Here is a 24,841-nt window from a genome sequence, read left to right on the forward strand (position 1 = left end):
CAGGCTCAGCCCTGTCTCTCCCCGCTGCTGTCTAACCCCAAACCATCCTGTCTTAGGGTTAGTGAGGAAGAGCTGTCCCAACAGCAGCCTCTTAAAAAAGTCAAGGCAGGCTGGAAGAGAGGCCACAGGATCGGGTATTTACAAACATAACATTGACGGGTTTACAAATCCGGGGTGGCATCATTGTCCTCCACCTCGTAGGGCAGGCGCACCCGGCTGCCCTGGGCGCTAGAAGGCGTTAGCACTGAGTTCAAGTCGAGGAGCTCAGAAATCCTGCAGGTGAGGCCTGTCTCTGGTTGCTAAGCAACCTGGCAGAGCCGAGCGAGGACCACCTCGCCTCCCACACTGGACCATCTCTCCCCAGCGGTGGGACGCCGAGGCCCCATTGGTCCCCGCCTCCTCTCGCTCGGCTCCCATTGGCCGGAGAGCCTCTCACTCTGCTCCCGTTGGCTCTCGCCTTCTCGCGCCGCCCTGTCATTGGCTGGCGGGTTCTCGGGCCACCCGACGTCACTCTCTCACCCCACTTCCTCTGCCCTCCGACTCGGACGCCGCCCCTCCTCCCGCCGTGCCAGCCACGAGGGAAAGCCCGAGCGAGCGCCCGCCTCTGCCTTCCTCCTGATTGGCAGAGGCCGGGCCGGGGGGCGGGCACCGCCGGGCTGGCCTGCCGGCCGCGATTGGCTGCCCGGGCCACCGCCCCGCCTCCCGCCGCCTCCCGGCGCGGCCGGAGTCGGGCGGGTGGGCGGCTATAAAGCTGGTGGCGGGGGCAGCCGCCGCGCCCTGCGCCTTCGTGGCTCGCTCCCGTTCCAGCGCCGCCGCCCGGTCACCTTCGGGTGAGTGCCCCGCGCGGAGGGCTGCGGCCGGACGGCGGAGGGGCCGCGGGCGGGGCGAGGCCGGGCAGAGGCGGTGCCCTTGACTAGGCCCAAAGGAGCTCGGGCTCGGTCCGGCTCCGGGCGGCCGCGGACCTGGCGCGGAGGGCGGGCCGTCGAGGTCAGGGCTGCGCGGGGGCTCCGGCGGGACCTGGGCCCCCGGCGGCGGGGGCGAGGAGGGGCCGGGGCGGGCCGGCTGCGGAGGGGCGAGGGCGAAAGGGCGTTGAAGGTTACGGTTCTAGGGGTGCGGTCAGCGGGAGCTGGAGCGGCCGGGCTGGGACCCCCGAGAGGGCGAGGGGCGGGGACCAGCGAGGAGCCGCGCTGCCGGGGGTTCCCAGCCCGGGGAGGGTGGACGCCCGGGGATGGGACGGCGGCGCTGCGCGGCGGGGCTGGCGGGGGGCGTGCCCTGCGCCCCAGGCGGGGCGGACGGCGGGGGGCAGGTGGGCGACCCTGCCGCCCTCGCGCAGGTGCGTCGCGGCCGCGATTTACCTGGCTGAGTACTGGGGCTGCCTCCCCGCTTCAGGCAGCACAGGTTCCTGCCTCCCACCTTCACACCTTATTTTTTAATGCCCATATTTTAAAAAAATAGGATTCCCGGGTGTTTTGAAATCCTGTACCTCCCCCCTGCTAGTAGCTTCAGGAGCATCCTGCCCTGCTCGGGTGATGGGCTGGGCCGGCACCCACGGGGCCTTCACGCACAAGAGGTTTTGGGTTAAGCCGAGGACATTTCAAGACCACCTATATGGAGCCTTTGAAAACGTCTGTCCTGCCTTGACCAGTGGCAGAGAGAGGGTTGCTCAGAGCCAGGTGGGCGGAGGGATTTGGACCACAGGGAATGCGAGGTTGCCCCTGCTTGTCTTGTTGACCTGTGGTGGGCTTAGGGCTTCTCGGGCTGCTTCGGGGCTCGCGTCTGCTGCAGCCCTTCCCCTCTGGGTGCTCTGGCCAGCCTGCTGCAGAAGGGTGATGTGTGCTGCTGCTGCTGCTAACAGCTGTTCTGTTTCAGGGATGAATCATGAGAAAGGATAGCAAGATAAATGGCAAGGTTAAGATGAATGGAAGCACTCATAGAGCGAGCAGATTCTTCCTTCTGAGCTGGAGTGTAGACTTTTATTTACTGTACAGGTTCTGTTAGAATGCAGACTGAGAGACCTTAACACATACCTGTGCCAAATGGATCTTTGCAGCTTGACACATCTAAGCAGTTGGTGTTCATTCTCTGATCAAGACTTTATTTTTTTTTTAATTTATTTTTTATTTTTGTATGGATAAGAAGAGCAGGAATAGCATGCTTTACGGGGAGTGGAGTAAGATTATTTTCTTTGTGTCTATCCTTTGTAGGTTTCTCTCTTCTAAGTTCTCCATGTTTTAGTTCAGTTCAATTCTACCTTAGGCAGTAACTCCAGTTCCAAAGGTGTTTCCAGTGGGGGAGAGTTAAACGGATGTTATGTTTGAGGCCATAAAAGGCCGTGTCATCTGTTAGGCTAATTCTGGGCCTTGCTTTTTTAAAAAAATATATCTTTATTAATTTCAGAGAGAGAGAGAGGAAGGAAGAGGGGGAGAGAGAGAGAAACATCAATGATGAGAGAGCCATCATTGATGGGCTGCCTCCTGCACCCCCCACCCCTCACCCCCAGGATTGAGGAGCAAGCCTGCAGCTTGGGCATGTGCCCTGACAGGGAATCTAACTGTGATCTCCTGGATCCTAGGTCCATGCTTGATCACTGAGCCACGCCCAGCCAGGCTCTGGGCCTTGCTTTTGATCTTGTTTACTTAAGCACTCCTCCAGCATGCATTTACATCTTGTTTCTCTCAACTCGGATTAATTTTGAGAATTTTTGGTCAAGAATATAGATAGCTTTTCTCACAGGAAATGCAAAACCCTGATATTGATGTAGCATATTTCCTTGGTACCCTAGAATTATTTAAAATCATAATCCAGTGGAGCTGAATGTGAGGAGATACAGTTGGTTGTGGATGGAGGAGCTTGATGAGCTATATATCAGAATCTATTTAGTTTCATTTAGAAAGGAATATAAAGACTAATAATTTTATGTTGGGTTACTAAAAAACCAAATATAGAAGGGTGTGGTATTTTTATGTTTCTCAAGAAGGTAATATAGATTGAAAAGATTGGGAAACATGTTACCCAATCTAATGGGAGGGTGTAGGACTCATTTCTTGGTAATCTATTCATCCTAGTGCTTGGCACATGCGATGCTCACTTGCTGTCAACTGAGTATAGTTAGAGCAACAGAGGAAAAGCTAATCTTCCAAGCTCCATTTTGGTAGGGTCTGTGGTTAGGGATGTGGGAATGATTGTAAGACCAACAAATGTTCTTTTCTGGTTCTATTTCGATTCCTTACATTTTTCAGGTTAGGATCTGGGAACAGTGCAAACCTATCATTTGCTTTGAACATCAGTAGAAAGCCAATTTTCTGGACACTCTTTGGTACTGCAGCTCATCTTAGAAAGTGATAGCAGAAAGAAATTACTAGTGAAGGCTGCTACAAGTACTTGAATCTATAAGATTTGCCCTGTAATTGTTATAACTCCAAATTCAGCCCCTTTAGAAATGGCATTTGAGCCAGTTTTGCTCAGTGGTTAGGGCATCAGCCCTCGGACCAAAGGGTCCGCAGTTTGATTCCAGCCAAGGACAAGTACCTCCGCTGCAGGCTCAATCCCCGGCTCCAGTTAGGGCTCATGCAGGGAGGCAACCAATTGATGTCTCTCTCTCCCTTCCACTCTGAGAAGCAACGGAAAAAATATCCTCGGGTGAGGATTAAAAAAAAAAAAAAAAAAGGCAGTTGAGTGCCCTTTACTCCAAGGTCTAAGGGATTTCAAAAGAATCAAAATACAGTCCCTCCTTGAAAAAGAGTCTGTGAACCCAGTGTGGGTAAGAAGACCGCCCATAGTTTTCTTTTGAAAGTTGGCTATGAAGACTTTGATGAGAGTGGCATGCCTGCTGTAGGAGAGCAGGACCCTGATTAGAAAACTCTAGGAAACCTTACTGGAAGAGGTAGCTTACGAGAAGGTATTGAAATAAGAGTAGAATCTCTGATAAGGAGACCAGTAACTGGAGGTGGGAGGGCAGGTAAGGATGTCCATGTTTATACTTAAGAGAACCAGCCAGAGTGCACGGTGTAGGCAAGGCTTTTTTTTTTCTCCCTAGTATCTCAGAGTGTCACTTTATTTGGAGATAGGGTCTTTACAGAAGTCTAGGCAAAGCTTTCCTAACAGCCTTGCTCCTGGTGGAGAGGCAGCTTATTCTCAGTTGCCTGGACTTCTGTCTTGTAGTAGTGAAAAGATCACCCAGTGACTGCGTATAGTTTACCTTGTATTACCTGTTTGAATCACGGCTAGGGGGAGCCAGAAAGAGAACAGGACACTGACTAAACGCCAGAAAAAAGCATCATTGCAGGAACCTGGTTGGCCCTTGGCAGCCTCATCATTCTTCAGTTTTGATCTTTGCCAAACTGATTGCGTCTCAGGAGTTTCCAAACACGCTTTGTGGTAACCTGCCCAGCGACTTGTGATTCATTAACTTCGTCCTGACCCATGCTGTTCACCTCTGTCACTTGTTCTGTAAACACATCTGGGAGAAATAAACATGACTTGTTGGAGACTTTGGCAGTGCTGCTGTAGAGAGAATAGAGAACCTGGCTAACAAGTGCAGAAGACGATGGAAAGCCAGACCCCTTTCTGAAGGACTCTGCCTGAAGTGGCGTTTCCTGCCTCTCTGTCTGTTCTCCAGGCCTCTTTCCTGACAGCCAGTATGTCTGGCTCTTTCCATTCTGGTCCTTTCTTTGCTCTAGTGCCTGCTCTCCCCGCCCCCTTCTCCCCCCACTCCCCCTCCTCTTTTTCCCTCCCCTCTCTTTTCTTCCCCTTCCCCCAACCTTCCTGCCCAGTTTGTTTATTATTTTTTGAATTTTTGTAAGAGTTTATTTGAGCCAGACTGACGACATATGCTGGGAAGCAACATCTCAAATGCTCTCCTTCCCCTATTTAAATAATCAAAATTGAAAGAAGGAATGTTGGCGGTTCAGGGGAAACTTTCTTGGCATAAATAGTGTGGAATACGTGTACATACATGGCTTCAAGAAGAAATGTTACTGTTATTTAAGTAGTCTCAACATGCAGAGGGAATCACGCTTTTCCCCCACCAGTGAGAACTGGTCTCCATGGTCTGCTTAATTTGCAGATTACAAAAGCATAATGTGAGATAATAAAGAACAAAAAATAGGTTATTTTTTCAAAGTGTGTATTTAATACTTTAATCAGAAGTTTTTTGGTTTTTTGGAATGTAGTAGTCTTTTTCTCTAAAATTAAGGATTTTCTTTAACCTTTTTTTAAAAATTGGTTTTGAGAGAGAGAGAGAAACATCGATCAGCTGCCTCCCATATGTGCCCTGACCTGGGATCGAACCTTTAACCTGGGTATGTTCCCTGACTGGGAACTGAACCCACCACCTTTTGCTGTATGGGGTGACGCTCCACCAACTGAGCCACACCAGCCAGGGCAGGGTTTATTATTTTGGGAAGTGAGGCTAAACATAATGAAGTAAAAGGTACTAAGTCTGTGAAGACCTCTTAAATGATCTAAGGACGTAAGGGAAGTAAAGCTTTCTAAACAGCATCTCAGTGTGGTCTCTGAGCTAATATTGGCCAGTAGTTAGACAACAAAGAAAACTGTTAATCATAGGAACTGTTGTCTCAAGTAACAATCCTACAACACAGATGGACTAAAGAAAATGCTGCAGGTCATTGTCCCATTTTATTTCCACATAATTTAAATGTTGGTGAAGCTTGATATTCCTTTGTCTTGATATGTCAGATGCTTGTCTGTTTAATCAAGCATCAAGGGGGAAATCACTCTAAAAGGTTCTGGAGGGTGAAGGTGGCTGAGTTGGAAATTAGGAGCATAAGAATAAATAAAGACAATTACATCTTTCCAGAAAGATAGGTATTTTGTTTGAAAAATCCTGAGAACTAGGATAGTAGTCAATGCATTGGTCCTTTGTGTTACATAGTTTATCTTCTCAACAGTCCCTCACAGGGAACCAGGAGGGTGGGTATTAGCTCCATTTCACAGTTGAGGAAATTGAGGCTCAAAGAGGCACAAATTATTGTTAAAGCCATAAACTCCTAAGTGCTGAGCAAGCTCTTGAATGTATGTCTTTACTCTGGAAATTTGCTAGCTCAGTACAACTTATTTATATTACTTTCTCCCAGTCCTTGAAAATCCGAATTCAGTAAAGAAGAGCACAGCTCTTCCAGCATCATACTTGGTTGAAAGCCTGAATATGAACTTGTCAGTTCATTACCAGGACTGAACCTATCACTGTAAAAGCTAATAAAATAAAGGGAGGGAAGGTTTTTTTATAAGCTTTAAGTACCATTTTTTCTAAGCAAAGTCAAATTCTGCACTACATATTGTAATTGGACAAGGAACCGTTTATTTTAACTCACTTTGAAGTCGTTATTTGAATTTGTGTGGTAATTTATGACTCTAAATGAAGTTCTTATTTGAAATTCTAGTGCCTGAAGGAGGAAACAGAGTGACAGACCTGGAGACTGAAGTTCTTTGTCCTTCACACAGGTATGGTGCCTTGTCGTGCTGCTAAGGGAAAGTGTCCTCTTGATGGAAGGGAGAATTTAAGTTTTATCCCAGGGCAAGTAACCATCTGTAAGCACTACGCAGCCACAAAACCTCGTACAGGGTCACACCCTAGCTTGAAATATTAGTTAATGCCATAGTGCTTCAGGAGACTGTCTTCATTTTGTGTTTAATAGACTAATGGTTAAAAATCTAGATAATAAAATATAACCATGCCTATTGCTTAATCAGAAAAAAATCACAAGTAAGCCTGTATGCCAACAGTGCTCTAGATTACAGCCTCACACGATACATAGCTGGGCTGTGGATGGATGTTTGCAATTGTGTGGCATTCGACAGTGATTGTAAGTTTGTGGCCATTGTTTTCTTGCCTCTTATGATTCTGCTGTGTGTATGATGTGTGTGTGTGTTTCAGTATTGAATTTCCTACACCTATTACTGATTTTAGACTAGAAGCTCTAGTAGAATTTAATTTATTCGCCATTCAGCTTCCACCATATGCCAAGTGTTGAACAAGACACAATTCCTGCTCTCTAGAAGCTCCTTGTCTAGTACAAAGAGGCCAACCCTAAATAATAGAGAATACTCCTGGGAAGGTTTTCAGTATCATCTTGACAAAGGCCAGATGTGCATTTTGGAAAGATTAGCCTGGGATGGGTAGAGAGGGAAGGCAGAGAACTCTCAGAGGAGGCTGGCCTCGAGCTGCTCGGGATCGATGCTGAAGTCCCTCCTCGGGGAGCTGGGTCAGGCTGTGTTCGCATAGGCATCCTCGGCTCATTTCCCTGCCTTTCCCTTTCTCCCCTTTTCCAGTTCTTCCTTTACAGATTTTAAAGATTCTCAGAGGATCATATTGGTCCCTTGTGTGCTCCTAGGAAATGGGACCTGGAGCTCCTTTTGTCCCGCGGGAGGGGTGAGCCTTCGCTTTGGAGCAGACTTGAGTCTGCTGTTGGTGCTTTCTCGTTGGAAGACAGCTTTGAAAGGGTACCAAGCTGTGGTAAAAGAGCACCTTTACCCTCTTTAAAGAAAACTACAGTTTATTATAAATACGGACTCCCTACTATCCTGCTTAGCCTTTTTTTTTTATTACGAGTACAATGCTCTGAAAAATAACGAAGTTGCTTTTTATCTGCGAAAGATTAAAAAGATATGCAGGTAAATTTTTAAATTGTCATATTTTTCAACTATTCTATTTAGAAAAGTTCATGGTATAGAGTAGTGAATTAACCAGAAATACCCCATTCCACATGCGGTTAACACCATAGTGTGAGCGTGTCACCTTCAGCTAGCCTTTTTCTTTCCCTTCGCTCTTTGTCTACCTTCTGCCTGGCCTGCCTCAGAGAGCATTTGAGAGGACAGTGTCAGAGCGTACACTTAACAGGAAGTTAAAGGTGAGGATTAGGCCAGAGCTGGATCAAACTTTTGTTGTTTGAAATGCCATGGAAGCGATTATTTCCCTGCATTAATTTTCCTCTTTCCCTTTAACCTTACTCTTCCTTAATTTTAACCAAAAGCTTAGTATTTCACATTAGGTATTTCACTTAGTATTTCACCAAGGGTATAATGGAAACTTAGCCAAGAGGATGAGCAATATTGAGTGAGTCAGACAACGTGAAAATTTTCCCATACCAAGTTCAGAGTCGGGACTCAGCTTGAATGTGCGGGTTATTTTAGTTAAGCTACATTTGTTTTTCCAAATAAAACAAGTCACTTATGTAACCTCTAGGAGGCTTAAGAACGACACCTTATTTTGTAGGTTCCATAATAGAAGAATTAATCAGAACTAGTCAATTATCGTAAATATGGTGCATGTGGATTAATTCTGGAATTAAAGCCTGGCATTAATGGCAAATTTTTATAAACTTGTTTATACCTTCAGAAGATGACCTATAGCTGTCCATTTTATTTCCAAAGCATACAAGCCATTGGGCCAGGTAGGGAAGGTGACAGTGCCCCAGCATGTTTAGAGCACATTGGAGAGGCGAGAAGAGTCCGAAGGGTAACCTGTGGGCCAGGCAGGGAAGGAGTCGGTCCATCCTGCTGCTTCTGCTTTGGTGGCTTATAAGGTAGCTTATAGGAGGGCTTCCTCGTATATGGACTGTTCTTTATTTATTTATCTTTTTAAACACTAGTTGTAGAGCTCGTTTTTGTGGATTTTGCAAATTTCAGCAGTTTAGCTCACTGTGGCAGTAGTCAGCAATTTCATTATACCTGAGGCCATTCCAGAGTTTGCAGAGTAGCAGAGGACAAATGACATAAGTACAGGATTTGACTTTCTGTTTTCAGGAGTCAAATTAGTGGTGAGTTGGCAAGTACTATAGGTTAGTGGAGGAGTTTTTTTGTTGCTGTTGTTTTTTTTTTAGTGGAGCATTTTGACCCAGGTAACTCTCCTAAGCCAAGACCTTTAGTCATTGAAGAGTTGGATCTGCCACTTAAGCAACACCATCCAATTATGTGACACCTAAACAGAAATTGAGTTGTAAAAGTCTGTGTATGGAAAGAATTTTTTTCTCTAAAAAAAGGACTGTGGCCTCTTCAAAGCTTGACAATGACATTTCTCTCTACCAGCTGGACTTGGGTTAGACTGCTGGTGACAGTCTCCAGGGAGATTGGAAGGTGGGAGGAAGCCCCATTGTGTTTTGTCAGGGCCAGCAGCATGGCATGGGTCCCCGGGTTCTAGCTTGAGCTAGAGGGGCTGGTACTAGTGGCTCTAGCAGCTCCAGTGGGAATGGGAGTCAGGAGGATCTGAACAACCACGTCCCCTTTCTCTCCTGCAGCTCGGCCAGCAAGTTTGTAAACATTTTCCTGTATTTAAATTCTCTCTGTTTGAAATATCAAGAATAATTTCTGTTTTCCTGATTAATACAGCCTCTAAAAAAGTTGAAGCTCTGATAGTTTATGTGACTTGCCCATAGGCACCTTCAATGGCGAGCACTTGTTTTGTTTTGTTTTGTTTTGTTTTACTGTTGGTAAGTATATCTAGATACTACTGGAAGTCTTTACAGTGTGTCCAACCTTGTAGTACCCCTTTGAAGAGGGAAGGGCTGCTTTAAGAGGGTTAGCTAAGAGTTAGTTGCCATATTAATAATGTGTGGATTTCCAGTTTTCAAATTTAAATCACTTTTCCTTTTTCCTAATTTAGAAGCTAAGTGATACCTTGTGGTTTTAATAACCATGTATCACCTATACACTAGCTGTAGAAAGTATAAAATATTGGCATTTGACCCTGTGATAGGTCCTGGAACTTGTCTTTGCTTAAAGTTTTCATCATTTGGGTTCTGGGTAGGGGGCTTCTTTGGAAGGGTGGGATCATAGTATTATGTATAGATTGGCTTGGTAGACTTCTAGAGTTTGGCTTTTCTACTTGCTGAGATTGTTTAGATCAATACAGAATGTCATATTGTTTGATCTGACAATTTTTAAAGTCCCACAGAGTCAGTAGCTGTGAATAATGATGAATGAATGACTGACTTGTTTAAACTCTGGGTGGCAGGAATAGGTCACGTGCTTGAATTCCAATGTGTGGGCCATATTCTGAACTGTTGTATTTCACCGTGCAGTCTTTAGAACCTGGAAGAATCTCGGTGGAGTTTCCTTTGCTTGTAATAATCATGCTTTAAGTCTAAAGATGTCTAGTTTTGAATAAAGTGCAAGCCTTTCTGAAAGATGATAATTTGAATAATGTTTCATTCTTACTATAGTTGTACTTCCACGTATTTGAAATCGACTGCCCTGAGTAAAATGTGCTAAACTTAGTAATATTTTAGGTGATAGTTGGATTCTTAATGTCGATTTCTCAAATTTGAACTTCACAGTTTGTAACCTAAGACTTGTTTTTTTGTTTTTCTTTTTAAAGCTCTCTCACCATGCCTGGGTCACTTCCTTTGAATGCAGAAGCCTGTTGGCCAAAAGATGTGGGAATTGTTGCCCTTGAAATTTATTTTCCTTCTCAATATGTTGACCAAGCAGAGTTGGAAAAATACGATGGTGTAGATGCTGGAAAGTATACGATTGGCTTGGGCCAGGCCAGGATGGGCTTCTGCACGGACAGAGAAGACATCAACTCTCTCTGCATGACTGTGGTTCAGAACCTCATGGAGAGAAACGGCCTTTCTTATGACTGCATCGGGCGGCTCGAAGTGGGAACAGAGACAATCATTGACAAGTCCAAGTCAGTGAAGACCAATCTGATGCAGCTCTTTGAGGAGTCTGGGAACACAGACATAGAAGGAATAGACACCACGAACGCCTGCTATGGAGGCACAGCCGCCGTCTTCAATGCTGTGAACTGGATCGAGTCCAGCTCTTGGGATGGTGCGTTACATCTCTGTTCCAAAGAAGCAGTCCCTGAGGATGAGTAGGTCCGGGTGACCTTTTCATTAATGCCATGTGCAAACATTACCGCTTATGCTCGGTGGAATGTATTCAGGAAGATAGCTGTGACTTTTAACACATCTGCATTATAAACCTGTTATCTTTATCATTAGAGGATAATTATCTTATCAAAACTTAGGCTGTTTTTTTTCCCCTCCCCTCCCCCAAATATATGTACTCTTTATTAATTTTAGAGAGATGGGAGGAGAGAAACATTGACATGAGAAAGACATCAATTGGTTCCCTCCCATGTTTGCCCCTACTGAAATTGAACCTGAAACCTTTCGGTGTACGGGATGGTGCTCAACCAACTGAGCCACCTGGCCAGGGCCTGTTTTCTTCCTTTACCAAAGATGGGAAAGCATATTCTGGGGAAAATGCAGCACTTCAGTGTCCATGTTTGATATTTCTAGAATGAATCACCTTCTTTTGTCCTACTGATGTTTTTCAGGCCGGTACGCCCTGGTGGTTGCAGGAGATATTGCCGTATATGCCACAGGAAATGCTAGACCTACAGGTGGAGCTGGGGCCATTGCTCTGCTCATTGGACCAAATGCTCCTTTAATTTTTGAACGAGGTGAGTGGGAAAGTTTTTTGGTTTTTTTTTCATTAGCACAATAAGCTGAGGAATTTGAAAATAGAAGCCAGTACTTACTGAGTGGCTATTCACTGCAGGCACTACCTAAGTGCTTTCTATGTGTTATCATATTTGGCCTTCACAGCAATTGTATGAGGTGAATGATACCGTTCCTATTTGACTAGAAGTAAAACAGGTTAAGTAATAACTTAAAGGAGTACCTGCCTGTAGTCACACAGTAAGTGGCAAGTTTGTTTTCAGTTCAGTAAAGCAACTGTAGTCTCCCAGTTAGATTTATGGAACTTGCATGAAATGTATATCCGGGGGTCTTAGGTCTGTTATGGATACCGTTGCATTTTTATTACAATTGGCTTCACCTTGTGATGTTTATACCGCAAGTGGCGAGAGTCGACTAGCTAAGGCAGGCCCTGGTGATGCTCACTGACATACAGAATCAGGCAGAAATCCTGGACATGTTCCCTTTCGCTTCTCGTAGGACTTCGCGGCACCCACATGCAGCATGCCTATGACTTCTACAAGCCGGATATGCTGTCCGAATACCCCATAGTGGACGGGAAGCTCTCCATCCAGTGCTACCTCAGTGCCTTAGACCGCTGCTACTCCGTCTACCGCAGGAAGATCCGGGCCCAGTGGCAGAAAGGTAGGTCTGTCCCTTCTCCGTGGCTTGGTCTCTGGGGACCACGTGCTGGGTGTCTTCAGCAAGGAACTGCTATGGGCATCCTCCATCAGTGTCCTTCAGCCATTTCTTCCTAGCCCACCAAGTGGCATTTTCCTGTGGTTTTGGGGAATGTGTGCGTCAGGAAGAGAGGAAAGCTTTGGAAATGAGGCATAGTTCTGCAAATGTACTTCGTTCGACTTATCCCCAGTAAGAAAACTAAAAGTAGGATAAAAGGAAGTAACTTGAATTTTGTTGCTTTTTTGTGAAAGGTATTTCCACAAGGTTTTAGTTTGCAGCTGTGATCCAGAGAAAACTTTAGTGAAGATAAGTTTCCGAAGTGTGACTCCCCTCCCCCCACTTGACTTGACCTGTGGATTCATATTTGCCTTTTTAATGTCATTAATTTCCATCTTTAACCTTGAAAAAGTTCTACCCCCCACCCAGTGGTATATTTTTTAGTAGTTTTCAGACTCTAAGCTGCATAGGTTTTTCGGATAAAAATGATGATGATAGAACCTCAGGTGCATGCTTTAGGACACTTGGTTAAACCGTAGGCAGTCTATGTCTTTGATGGCCACCTCAAAGAGTGGAAACTTCTCCCAGTAGCTCGATTACAGATGTGGACACAGGTGGTCACATCGTGGCACGTTGTCTACAAAACAGCGTTCTGACGGTCAGAACTTCAGTGGGGGCAGCAGGTTCAAGTATTAATTCAAGCCCTGTGTTCTGGCCAGGTGAAAGCTGCCTGAAAACGTGTGATGTGTTTTGACTGGGGGAAAATGTAGCTACTTAGTTTTTCCGGATATAGCATATCTTTTCCAGAGTGAGACAGCTCAGCTGAGAAAGTTCTGAGGCAGGGAAAAGCACAGTGTTTGAGTCAGTGCCGTTAAAGCGCAGTGTCATATGAAGTCTACTTTTCCCATAGCAAAGCCCGGCTTTGTTTTATAGAGGTTGTGAGAGGATTAAAACCAGATATTCAGAAACCCAGCGGCTCTGGACAAGTAGCATTGCTGTGGTCTGTAAAATGTCAGACTCTTTCTCAACAGTACAGTGATTCTCTGACTGTTAGGACTACAGTAAGGAATATACTTTACACTGTGTGTGCTAAACTCAAACAAAAGTGTCATGGAATTGCTTATCCAAAATGCAAATTACACAGTTTATTTTCTGCTCTATTTCATTAAAAAAAAAAACAACCTAATTTTTTAAGATTAAAAAAATACTGCCCAGCCAGAGTGGCTCAGTGGTTGAGCATCGACCTGTGAACCAGGAGGTCATGGTTCGATTCCCGGTCAGGGCACATGCCCAGGTCAGAGGCTTGATCCCCAGTAAGGGGTGTGCAGGAGGCAGCCAATCAATAACTCTTTCTGACCATTGGTGTTTCTTTCTCTCTCTCTTTCCTTCTGCATTCCTCTTTCTGAAATCAATAAAAAGATTTAAAAAAAAAATATTGGCCCTGACCCACTAAATTGATTACACCATCCACTAATGGTTTATGAGTCTTTGAAAACCTGTAATATGGTAGTGTGTGTTATTTTATTTCTGTGTGTCTTTTTGATATGCATTTTAAACCACAGAGGTATTTGATTGTACAGTATATTTTTTGTTGTGATTTAAAGATATAAAAACATCCTAGCCCTGTTCAAAAATAAAACTTCAGAAGTTAGAAGTTAGTGGCTTATATGAATTTCATGTCTTTGGATTTCTTTTTTTCAGAGGGAAATGATAGCGATTTTACTCTGAATGACTTCAGCTTCATGATCTTCCACTCACCCTACTGTAAACTGGTTCAGAAATCTCTTGCCCGGATGCTGCTGAATGACTTCCTGAATGACCAGAACAGAGATAAAAACAGTGTCTACAGTGGCCTGGAAGCCTTCGGGTACGAGGAGTGTGATTTTTTTCCTTCTATATGAGAGCATTTTTCTATCCGTTACACTATTATTTGTACAGTCCTGAACACTTTATCTTATTTTTTTAATTTATTTTTTAATTTATCTTCCTTGTTGTAAGAAAGTCCTGAACATTTTAGAGTCAAGAGGATCTTAGAAGTAATCTAGTCTAGCCTATTTGTGTCATCAGTGAAGAAACTGGGTCCCAGAGAAGTGGAGGCTCACCTCCGTGAATTCTTTCCTCATTTCCACTCAGATTCTCTGATTTCCTCGCATGCTGATATGCCCCATGAGCGCCTGCATTTACCTCTTCGCTCCGCTCCCGCTTCTCTCCAGCCCGTGCCCCAGATTCACCCTGCTCACGGTCACTGTCTGCATCCATGTTCCTTCCGCATTTCCCCCACTGTTGAGGCTCCTGGCGTGTTGTGCCTGCTGGAGTCATTCCCTTTTTCCTCTCCTGTGTCCTCCCTCCATCTGATAAAGGTCTCAACTTTTAAGACTTGGCTCTGTAATGTAATGACTCTTCTAACTCAGTAGACATTACCATGGACTTAGTATATTCTGTTTGGTGACAACTGCGCTTTAGTGTATATTAACCCATTAGAATGAAGTTGTCTTACCTTGATTATAAAAAACTTGGAGGAAATGGATGCTCTGTCTACAGCTGTGATGTCTCCATAGTGATTAGCATGCTGCCACTTGGCTTTGAACAAATGCAACTATAAAGAACAGAATCAGCCCGGCCGGGCGTGGCTCAGCAGTTGAGTGTCGACCTGGGATCCAGGCGATCGGGGTTTGATTCCCAGTCAGGGCACATGCCCGGGTTGCGGGCCCGATCAATGATTGTCTCATCATTGATGTTTCTGTCTCTCTCTCTCCCTCTCCTTTCCTCTCTCTGAAATCAATAAAGATATATTTAAAAAAAACAACAAAAAACACAGAATCAGACACACCTGCAGATTAGAATATTAATTGGGTACACTATCCACACTATCTAATGCAATAAAAATAGAGTCTCTGAACAATAAAACTGTCTTTTTTTAAAAATCTTTCAGGGATGTTAAATTGGAAGATACCTACTTCGACAGAGATGTGGAAAAGGCCTTTATGAAGGCCAGTTCTGAGCTCTTTAATCAGAAGACAAAGGCATCTCTGCTCGTGTCAAATCAAAATGGAAACATGTACACGTCCTCTGTGTATGGCTCCCTTGCCTCTGTTCTAGCACAGTGAGTATTGAGTTCAGCTCCTTAGCTCCCTTTATTTGGGGAATATGGTGCCAGGGCACAGAAAAATATTTTACTTTGGGGCTCTCTATCCTCTTGTCCATTGACTTGCAGGATGTATGGGGCGAGGTGACGGGTATGCCAGAGTATTTCATGTCACACTGGCTGTTCTGGCCACTGTCCTCATGGTTCTATTATTCCTAACCTCCAATTGAACCATGAATCCCTGGTTGACAAAGTAACTTATTTTATGGTAAAATCACTTTCATATGCCCCATCTTTCTCCAAGAGTTGAAAACGCTTGGTGAGTCAGCTTGCTGCCAGGGTAAAGCTTCAGGTTAGGTCCCTAAGGCTATAGGAAGAGGCTCTATTCCAGCTCAATGCTTCCTACACACCGTTGTGTTGGATCAGTTAAACTCCCTATAACTTCCTTGCACAGGTACTCGCCCCAGCAGCTGGCAGGAAAGAGGATCGGCGTGTTCTCCTATGGCTCTGGCTTGGCTGCCACTCTCTACTCCCTTAAAGTTACCCAGGATGCCACCCCAGGTAAACACCGAGTCTTGGCAGGACCTGCTCTGGTCAGGCTAACTCAGCAAGCATCTCAGGCGAGCCTTCGAGTCTGTCCCATAGGGCATTCCTGCATTTCAGTGCTCGTTACTTCTTTCAGTACAGCCGGGTTTGTACTCTAGTCTAAACATCTGCCTTAACTGGGTGAAGGGCGGGGCTCTGTCTGCGTGAGGATGTCGTCTTCCCTTCCAAGTTGAGAGAAATACCAGTTTCAACATGTTTTATGTAGTGGTTTTGACTTTTCATTTTGTGGCAAATAACTATCTTTTACCTCATGTTTTCAACGTAGTCAGGGGAAAAGAAGCATATTTTTTTAATGCAGGCAGCTTTTGAGTGTTTAATGATTGAGTCTGATCACATGAGTGAATAGTATCAAATCATTTCTTACTGTTCACTAATATCTAAGCTACCTAGTTTTCCCAACTTTGTGGTCTTGGCTATATTTAAGGAAACTTCTGTGCCTCCTCGGAGCTAAAAGGAGCAGAAACAGAGAAAGTGATGGTAGACTTGACATTGCTTTTTTTTTTTTTTACTATATCTATTGATTTTGGAGAGAGAAGGAAGAAGGAGAGAGAGAAACAGAAACATCAGTGATGAGAGAGTCATTGATCCGCTGCCTCTTGCATGCCCCCAACTGGGGATGGAGCCCCCAACCTGGGCATGTGCCCTGACCGGGAATTGAACCTCGATCTCCTGGATCCTAGGTCGATGCTCAACTGCTGAGCAACGCCGGCCAGGCATGACATTGCTTTAAAAACTGTCGTGGATGCCTACACACATGTTATTTATAGTCTCAAACTTCACCTGTTTCCTAACTTGTGCACTAGCTGACCTTGAACAGGTGTCTGGTCAGAGGTCACAGGAAGCTGTGTCAGATAGATACTATCTTATCTTTTTTATTAAAAATATGTTTGCCCGGCCAGGCATGGCTCAGCGGTTGAGCGTCAACCTAGGATCCAGGCAATGGGGGTTCGATTCCCGGTCAGGGCACATGCCTGGGTTGTGGGCTCGATCAATGACTCTCTCATCATTGATGTTTCTATCTCTCTCTCTCCCTCTCCTTTCCTCTCTCTGAAATCAATAAAGATATTTTTTTTAAAAAAAAAATTTATTTTTATTGCTTTTTTTTTTTTTTTTTGAGAGAGAGAGAGAGACACACATCAGTTGGTTGCTTCCTGTATGCACCCCAACCACAACCCTGGCATGTGCCTTGACTGGGAATCAAACCTCGACCCTTTGGTGCACGGGAAAATGCTCAACCAACTGAGCCACACCAGCCAAGGCGATAGATACCATCTTATCTTTTAACTAAGCAATAGCCAGTAGTACTACCAGAAATGAGAAGTTGTGTTTGTTTCCATTTGGCAACATTTTGTTTAGGCTTTGGGCATTCTATTTCTAGTCTTTTAATGTTGGAATTATTTACTATTTTAGGGTCTGCTCTTGATAAAATAACAGCAAGTCTAAGTGACCTTAAATCGAGGCTCGACTCAAGAACGTGTGTGGCACCAACTGTCTTTGCAGAAAGCATGAAGCTCAGAGAGGACACGCATCACCTGGGTAAAATATCAGATGGTTAACATACATACACACCCCGAAGCCTGTGGGAGGGCTGTAGCAGCATGAAAGGTGTCACATAAAGTTGAGGGTACCCACAGATCTCGGCTGCATTTAGTACAAATCTGATGTTGGTGGAAATTGTAGGAAAATAGGCAGCTTTTTTCAGTTTATTACCATGTAAATTGAATGTCATAACTAATTGTTCACATTCTCTGCCTTTCCTTTAGTCAACTGCATTCCCCAGAGCCCTGTAGATTCACTCTTTGAAGGAACATGGTACCTGGTTCGAGTGGATGAAAAGCACAGGAGAACTTATGCCCGGCGACCCTCTCCCAATGCCAACACTCTGGACGAAGGAGTAGGACTCGTGCATTCAAACACAGCAGCAGAGGTACATGAAGCGTGTTGTGTGTGGTCTTGGGCTTTGGCAGGGTGATGTTTCCATCCCCAGACCTCTGGGCTTAGGGGGCCTAACTGAGACTTAGCAACTTAAAGGAATGTTAGTAAAGCAGAGAAATTCAGAGCAGGGCTCTGGGATTGGATTCCAGCTGTGCCATTTTCCAATTTTATAAAGTCTTTGCACTTAAATTATTAGCATTCTTGAAATGCATAGTGAACACTAGGTTTTAATAATACCAGAATTTAAAGGATGGTGACTCTAGTGAGAGGCCCATTTGTGATACTTCTTGGGAGAGAAGGTGTAGGAGACGTAGGGGCAGGTGTCGCTGCTCTCACCTCTCTTCTCTCAGACCATTGACAAATCAGTCTCCAATACTGCCAAGAGGTAACAGTAACAGCTATGCTTTGAATTCCTGCTGTGCTAGGTACTCTATTTACATTTTCTAATTTAATCCTTATAAAAACTACCATGCCCTAAGTGATACTATGCCCATTTTAGAGATGAAGCTGCAAGAAGTTAAGTGACTTGGCCAGGATCCTAGCCAGGTGTCAAACTGAGGACTTTATAACCTTGAAGCATTTTTTTATCCACTCAGCACAAATTTGGTGAACACAGTCCTGCTTCTTGTATTATACAAATTAGGCAGCAGGTCAAGCTTCTAGTGTCTGAGTTGGGAATGCAAAATGTAGCAAGTCAAGTACTGTGTCTGGTGGGTCTCTGGCCTTCTCTCTCCTGCTACACTGACATTTGTATAATAAGTTCACCATAAAGGAAAGAATGGCTATTTAGTTCCCCTATGAACAGCTATCTAGAATATATTTAGCATAAACCTCTCCAAAGTTGTTCTCTCTGTTTTTCTACTGGAACTTTAATTAGCAGCGTGGCAACCAAACCAACCCGAGACAACTCTTTCCCTTTGGTTTTAGCATATTCCAAGTCCTGCTAAGAAAGTGCCCAGACTCCCGGGAACAGCAGCGGAGCCGGAAGCTGCTGTCATCAGCAACGGGGAGCATTGAGAACTTCTGCATGGGGGAGACCCGTGTGTGGGCTGGGTGGGGCTGGGTATGAATGAGAACGGTTGGGAATGGGATGTCGGGACATTATTAAAGGATTACATGTTGCTTAAGATTTTGTGACTGACATGGAGCCTGGAAAACTATTGCGTTCTTGGGAAAGTCTTTGCTCAGTTTGCTAATACGCTTCCTGTTGTGGCCTAGCCACTGCTTAATGTGCTCCACGATGTTAAGGGCTCTGTAAACTTCGTACCTCTCGGGCCATTCTTGTGCATGAAGCTTTGTTTTTAAATGTGGTTTGATGAGCCGTGTGCTTCTGGCAGAAAAGGGCAGAGGCACTAGCCTTCGATTTAAATTTTTTTGAATGTGTAAGAATTTTATACTTTGAACAAACGATTCCTGAAAGTACCTGTGGTTTTCGAAAAAAGTTTCTAGTTTAAGGAACGTGCTCTTACCTGTTGTGTGCACAAACCCTGTTTGAAAGTGGCGAGACAAACGTGCTTTTTATCTAAACTTTGTACATTCTGGAGAGAGAGAGAGTTGGGATGGTAGCTCTGGTTCTGAAAACTGGAATGTGGCTTTATATGAAGGCAGCAGTGATGAGTGATTCCAAAGGCCCTGAGCAGAGATGCTGGCCTGTGTCGTCTGGGAGGGACAGCCTGGTCCACTGGAGCTGAGTGTAGCTCCAGGTCTGCTTCCGAGTCAGTCATGCTGCGTGAGGCTGAAAACACTGAGATGTTACTGGAACTTGTGTGTGAGGAGTTTGTTGCTGTGACCCTTCTTTGTACCTTATTTCAAAGAATAAATAAAACATTTTTCTGGCTGCCTTTTAAAAATTTTTAGAGGAAGGATAGGGGAAGGCATTAAGTTACTTCTGATGTGTCAGTGTTACAAATTCAGCCTGAAGACTGACAACCTAACTTCGTGGTGTAAATACTCTTCAATTTTTTTTTTTTTTTAAACTGTTTAATGAAAATAAAAAGGTAAAACCCAAGTTTTTATGTAGTTTGATCAGCCAAAATGAGTATTCCGCTTAAGATCTTGAAGTTGGACCTGTAAAGCATTTTCTCAGACTTTCACCTTAAAAAACCATCACAAGGTCTGAATAAGCCTGGCCAGACAGTTCTGTAGATATTTTTGGTGCTGAACTTTGACATGAGCCTTATAGATTGTAAAATAGAGCTAGTTGGAACTAATGTACAGAATTCAATTTTTAAAACTTTATTTGCTGTTAAATTCTGTGAAATCTCAGTTATCTCAACATACATAAATATGAAATGTAATGTTTCAAACTGCAAGGTAATATGTAATGTAGTGTTTGTAAAATACTCTTGTCTGATATTAATTGGTGGTACTTTGTACAGTCATAATTTGTTAAAATGACTTCATTTTAACATCCACTGATATAGTTAATAATGGAAGTTCAGATTAAAGATTGATGGGAAATGGTGCATGTGATACTTTCACAAGTATTGGGAGTTCGGTATGTTTTGAAAAGAGTAATTTAACTTCTGGGTGTCAGAAGATGGGTTTTCTCTGTCCATTGCCAGCGATGGGCAGGCCTGTACTATCGGCACAGAATTAACTGCGTACCTCATTGACAGTGAGGTGAATAACTGAATAAAGTTTTAGAGAAATGCGTCAGATGTTTGAGTGTTCTTTCTCTCCTTAACTAACACTTAGGCAAGAACTCAGTTAATAATCTATTTTAAAATGTGAATATTCGTGTTATTTCAGTTCATTCATTCACCAGTTCAGTCAGTCATCATTCAGCAAACATTCAAAAACGCGATGTAAGCAAGGTATTCACTAAAGTCAGAAATAAATACAAGATACATGGTCTTGCCTTCAAGGAACTTTTTGTCTAGTGTGGAGGGATTTATACTGGTAATTTATTATTACACTTTAGACAAAGTAAGTCCCACATTGGGTAGTAAGAATGTATGAGGTTTGCTATAAATTTTTATTTTTAAAATTTAAAAAATCTGATTTTTAGAGGAAGGGGGGGGAGAGAAACATCGATGTGAGAGCCAAACATCAATCAGCTGCCTCCTACATGCCCCCTACTGAGGATGGAGCCCACAACCCAGCCATGTGCCTTGACCAGGAATTGAACTGGCAACCTTTCCATGCACGGGACGACACCCAACCGAGCCACACCAGCCAGGGCACTGTAAATTTTTATGAAGAGAGTTACTTTGTTTTCCTAGAAATAAAATTTTAAGAGTTGGTAATTAAAGATTGAAAGGAAATTTTATAGCCCATGTAGAACTGCCTACTACTAGCTACTGCCTCCAGTTTAAGGGTCTCGTTTACATGTTGCTGGTGCTCCCAGAGGTTTCATGGAGAATTTTTGCATTGGCAGTAACATTGGATTAGGTAATCTCTGAGAGTCCTGTCAACTCTTAGGATTGCATTTATTCCATTTATTTCCTGAGACAGTCTCCTGTTCCTCTGGGTCATTCAGAAAAAGGCCAGTGTTCTCTGAGGTCACTTACACACATTCTCAAACCCTAATGCATACGGCTATAAGAGCCTGACCCTTCTCAACTGAGTTTGTGTACTTTCCCCCACCCTCTGGGTTTTTATTTTTATGAACACTAGTCTAAGATCAACACCAGACGAAACTCAAATAGATGCGAACGACATTACTTTTGATCCTTCTATGACTTAGTTGAAACACTTCGTCTCCTCTGCTGTTTGAAATGTCCTAAGAAACAGTAAAGTGGAAATCAACAGAGCAAGGATGAAGCAGGATCTTAAAGTAACTTAGAGCTACATAATCTTGACACAAAAGTGAATACTCTCTCTAAAAGTTCTAACAACTGCTCTTCATTGAATCATAGGCTCCTCACCACCCCCCCAATTGGTGGTGGAAGAAAATAGTTGACCTGTGTTCCCCCCCACACCTCCTCCAAATTGTTGTAAAGGCAGGGATTTGATGCTGGAGGTTATGAAAACCAATCCTCAGGAAGTTTCTATATCATCAGGGCTCTAGCTTATAACAAAATGCAATCTCATGGAAATGTTTACAAGTGAAAAACGAGGAGCTCTTTTTTGTCCTATTCCATCTTTGTGCACGCATCAGTAGTAAAAAAAATTAAAAAGTTATTGAATTTGTTTTGCAAAAGCTCCAGCCCACCTGAGCAAAATCTGGTTGATCTTTGGGGCCCAGCTTGAGTTGCTTCCATCCTGCGGCTGCCTGGACTGCCTTACTCAGTAGTAAGCACTTTTTCACCCCAGGCGTCACATTCCTCATTCAGGCTTGGACGCTCCTACGGGATCTGGTCCCTGCCAGTGCCATTCTCAGCTCAGTACCACACTCAACCTGTCTTCTCTGCTCCTCAAACATGCCAAGTGTACTCCAGCCTTAGAGCCTTAGACCCACACATCAGAAACCTTGGGCCCCACTCAGACCTCCGCTGCCCTGTGATCTTCACCAGGGTCTCAGAGAATAGGAGAGCACTTTCCCTCAGATTCCGGCTAACACCCTCCACTTCAGCCTCACTGTGCTGTGGGATCCCTGCAGAACTCATCTGCTACTCAAAATTTCCCATCCCAGAAGTGCAGAGGGGTTAGGTTCCCATGGGGTCACCATTGACCAGTGGTGGACACTCGCTGGTGGATACAGGCTTTTTCCTTCCATCCCCTGGGCAGACAGTTCTAAGCAGCATCCAGAAGGCCCTGTAGAATCAATGACCAGCTTCCTGTGGCCAATTCAGCAATGCATCTTTACGTTGGCTTTCCTGTTTCTGTGTGCCCTGCACCCTGGAGTCATTTCCCAAAAAAAATGACTTGCCTGCAGGCTTTTGTCTCAGGCTCTGCTGTCTTGGAGAATTCAGGCTAAGACAGTTGATACCCAGAATGGTCATAAAGTAGACCCTCAGGGTAGGAGGTTAGAGATGGTTTACTTGTCAGTCATGCAAACATCCCATTGCTGTGTGTAGTCGGCAGAATGATGGGCTGGCCCCCAAAGATGACCATCTCTGGATCCTGAGGATGTTACCCTACATGGTGGTTAAGGTTAAAGACCTTGAGATGGAAGAACTTTCTAGATGGCCTGGATAAGCCCAGCCTAATCACATAGGTCCTTAAAAGCCTTCTGGACTGTGGTCAGAAGTTGCCATGAAGGGTGTCAGGGAGATGCCAGCTTTGAGGACAGAGGGAGGGAACCACGAGAGAAGGAATGTGGGACATCTCTAGAAGCAGGAAAAAGCCAGGGGCCTCAGGAAAGGAGCCCAGACAAAACACAACGTTGATTTTAGCGCAATGAGGCCCATGCTGGACTTCTATCACAGAGCTGTGAGATAATAAATCTCTGCTGTTTTACGCCACTAAAACATGATGGTATCAGGGGAACCTAACACATTGTTGGCGAGCAGGGTGCTGGCATGCCCGGCACGCAGGAGCAGCACGGTTACTGCCAAGACAGTCACCTACAGGCAGGGGTGGACCATGAGCACTGGATCATGTGCACTTGTGGTGCTTGGACAGTTTGGGGAGATGATAAAGACTGGGTTGCATTAACTGCTTTGGAAGCTGGGAGGAAAGTAACTCACAGGCTTAAGTCAGCCGGTGCTCAAGGATCCTGTGAAAGCCGAGGGCCTCTGAGCACAGGCTCAGGAGAGCCCCCTCAGCAGCAGAGGAAATGACCGAGAGGCCAGGATCTGGCTGTGAGGGTGGTCGAGCTGCATGGGAGATAAATACTCAGCCTTGACCGCTCTCCTTTATCGAAGGCAGGGCCTTGCTAGGAAGAGGTGGGAGACCGGGGTCTAAGGAGCAAGAGGGTGGGGAGCCTGAAAATGTTGAACACCGGGGTTCCCCCTCACATGGGTCTCCCTTGCCTGCAGTCCCTGCCGGGGTCTAGGGAGGCAGATGAGAGATGATGCTCCAGGTCCTCTTCTGGTATCTTGGTTACTCTCCACCGGCCAGGTCCCCCCACACCTGAGCAGAGAAACAGCCTGTGTCTGGGAGGAAGTAGCTCAGACATTGAAGGAGCTGCAGAGCCTGGCAGGTGGGCGCTGTCAGGAAGCCAGGGGGATGTGGGCGAGTGGATGTCAGGGTATCGGGCCGGGGGTGGAGGGTGAGGGACAGATATGGGACAGGAACAAAGGACAGTTTGTTACCACGGGAACATTTAACCATGACTTGGAGTGAAGGGCACCTGAGCTGGTCCTAGCCCACTGCGGGGATGATACTGAGGTTGGAGGCAGCGGAAGGCTCAGATCCCTTGGTGATCAAGCTCTGGGTCATGCTACCCAACCGAGACCAGCTGATGTGCTGGCCAGAGGCGAGGGAAAGTTAGGATGGGATGAGTCCAGTTCTAGCCTCGGGACCAGCTGCAGTGAGGACTGTAGCTTAGTCGTGTTCGCAGTGTGGTCCCTCACTAGCAGCAGCATCATAACCCAGGGATTGTGAGGAATGCAGATTCTTGGGCCCCACCCCAGGCGTGCTGAATCAGAAATTCTGGGGCTGGGGCCTCACGGTCTGTGTGGACCAGCCCTCCAGGTGATTCAGATGGACCAGAACTTGACCACAGGGGTAGCTGCTTCTGATCCCGCTGCATTCAGTCCTTCCAGGTCCCACCCCCTTGGAGGTGCTGACTGCAATGGGTTGGATTTAAGAGGGCGGATCCGAGCAGAGCCGGGTTGGGTGGGGTTGTGTTAACAGCTCCTGTGTGCACCTCAGACCCCTTCAGCCCCACCGCTTCCTCCAGCCACCGAGGAAAAAGCTTGCACCATTTCCACGCAAGCTTGGATGGCTTTGTGCACAACCTACTTGGCCACACCTCGTCTCAGGCCTGTGGTGTGTACCTCTTACTTCCCAGGGCATCTCCGACATGGGGCATGGGGAGCGCAGGGAACCCTCTGGCACTCACACAGCATAATGTGAGAGTGCGGGCGGGGACACCCTGGGCCGCTCTGGAGCAGTGGTGCCCAGGAGCTGATGGATAAAGTTTCCCCTCTGTACCCTGGGCAGGCACCTGCGGTGTGCTTCCTAAGGCTCCTCAGAGAGGCCTGCAGGCGAGGACCGCTCACCCCTAACTGGCCAACTTGTGTTGGCTTTGCCCGTGTCCCCC

The 24,841-nt window shown here is 45.4% G+C and overlaps 1 protein-coding gene across 3 annotated transcripts; it reads left to right on the top strand.

The window, feature by feature from the left end:
* Positions 1 to 709: 709 nt before the first annotated feature.
* HMGCS1 (3-hydroxy-3-methylglutaryl-CoA synthase 1) lies at positions 710 to 20,402 on the top strand. Of its 3 annotated transcripts, none has more exons than XM_087815272.1 (11): positions 710 to 830; positions 6,402 to 6,462; positions 10,334 to 10,791; positions 11,303 to 11,428; positions 11,925 to 12,089; positions 13,824 to 13,989; positions 15,055 to 15,225; positions 15,662 to 15,768; positions 17,224 to 17,349; positions 17,577 to 17,740; positions 18,676 to 20,402. In XM_087815272.1, exons 3-11 carry the CDS (start codon positions 10,344 to 10,346, stop codon positions 18,763 to 18,765), a joined length of 1,563 nt encoding a protein of 520 aa, XP_087671398.1. In that variant the 5' UTR covers positions 710 to 830; positions 6,402 to 6,462; positions 10,334 to 10,343; the 3' UTR covers positions 18,766 to 20,402. The 3 variants fall into 3 exon arrangements, with proteins under 3 accessions (XP_087671398.1, XP_016054167.1, XP_016054165.1); XM_016198681.2 differs by lacking the exon at positions 710 to 830 and adding an exon at positions 5,409 to 5,623; XM_016198679.2 differs by lacking the exon at positions 710 to 830 and having other exon boundaries at positions 6,250 to 6,462.
* The last annotated feature ends 4,439 nt before the right edge of the window (positions 20,403 to 24,841 follow it).

This window comes from Miniopterus natalensis, chromosome 3, assembly GCF_054644295.1.
Source record: "Miniopterus natalensis isolate mMinNat1 chromosome 3, mMinNat1.hap1, whole genome shotgun sequence".
NCBI classification, from domain to species: domain Eukaryota; kingdom Metazoa; phylum Chordata; class Mammalia; order Chiroptera; family Miniopteridae; genus Miniopterus; species Miniopterus natalensis.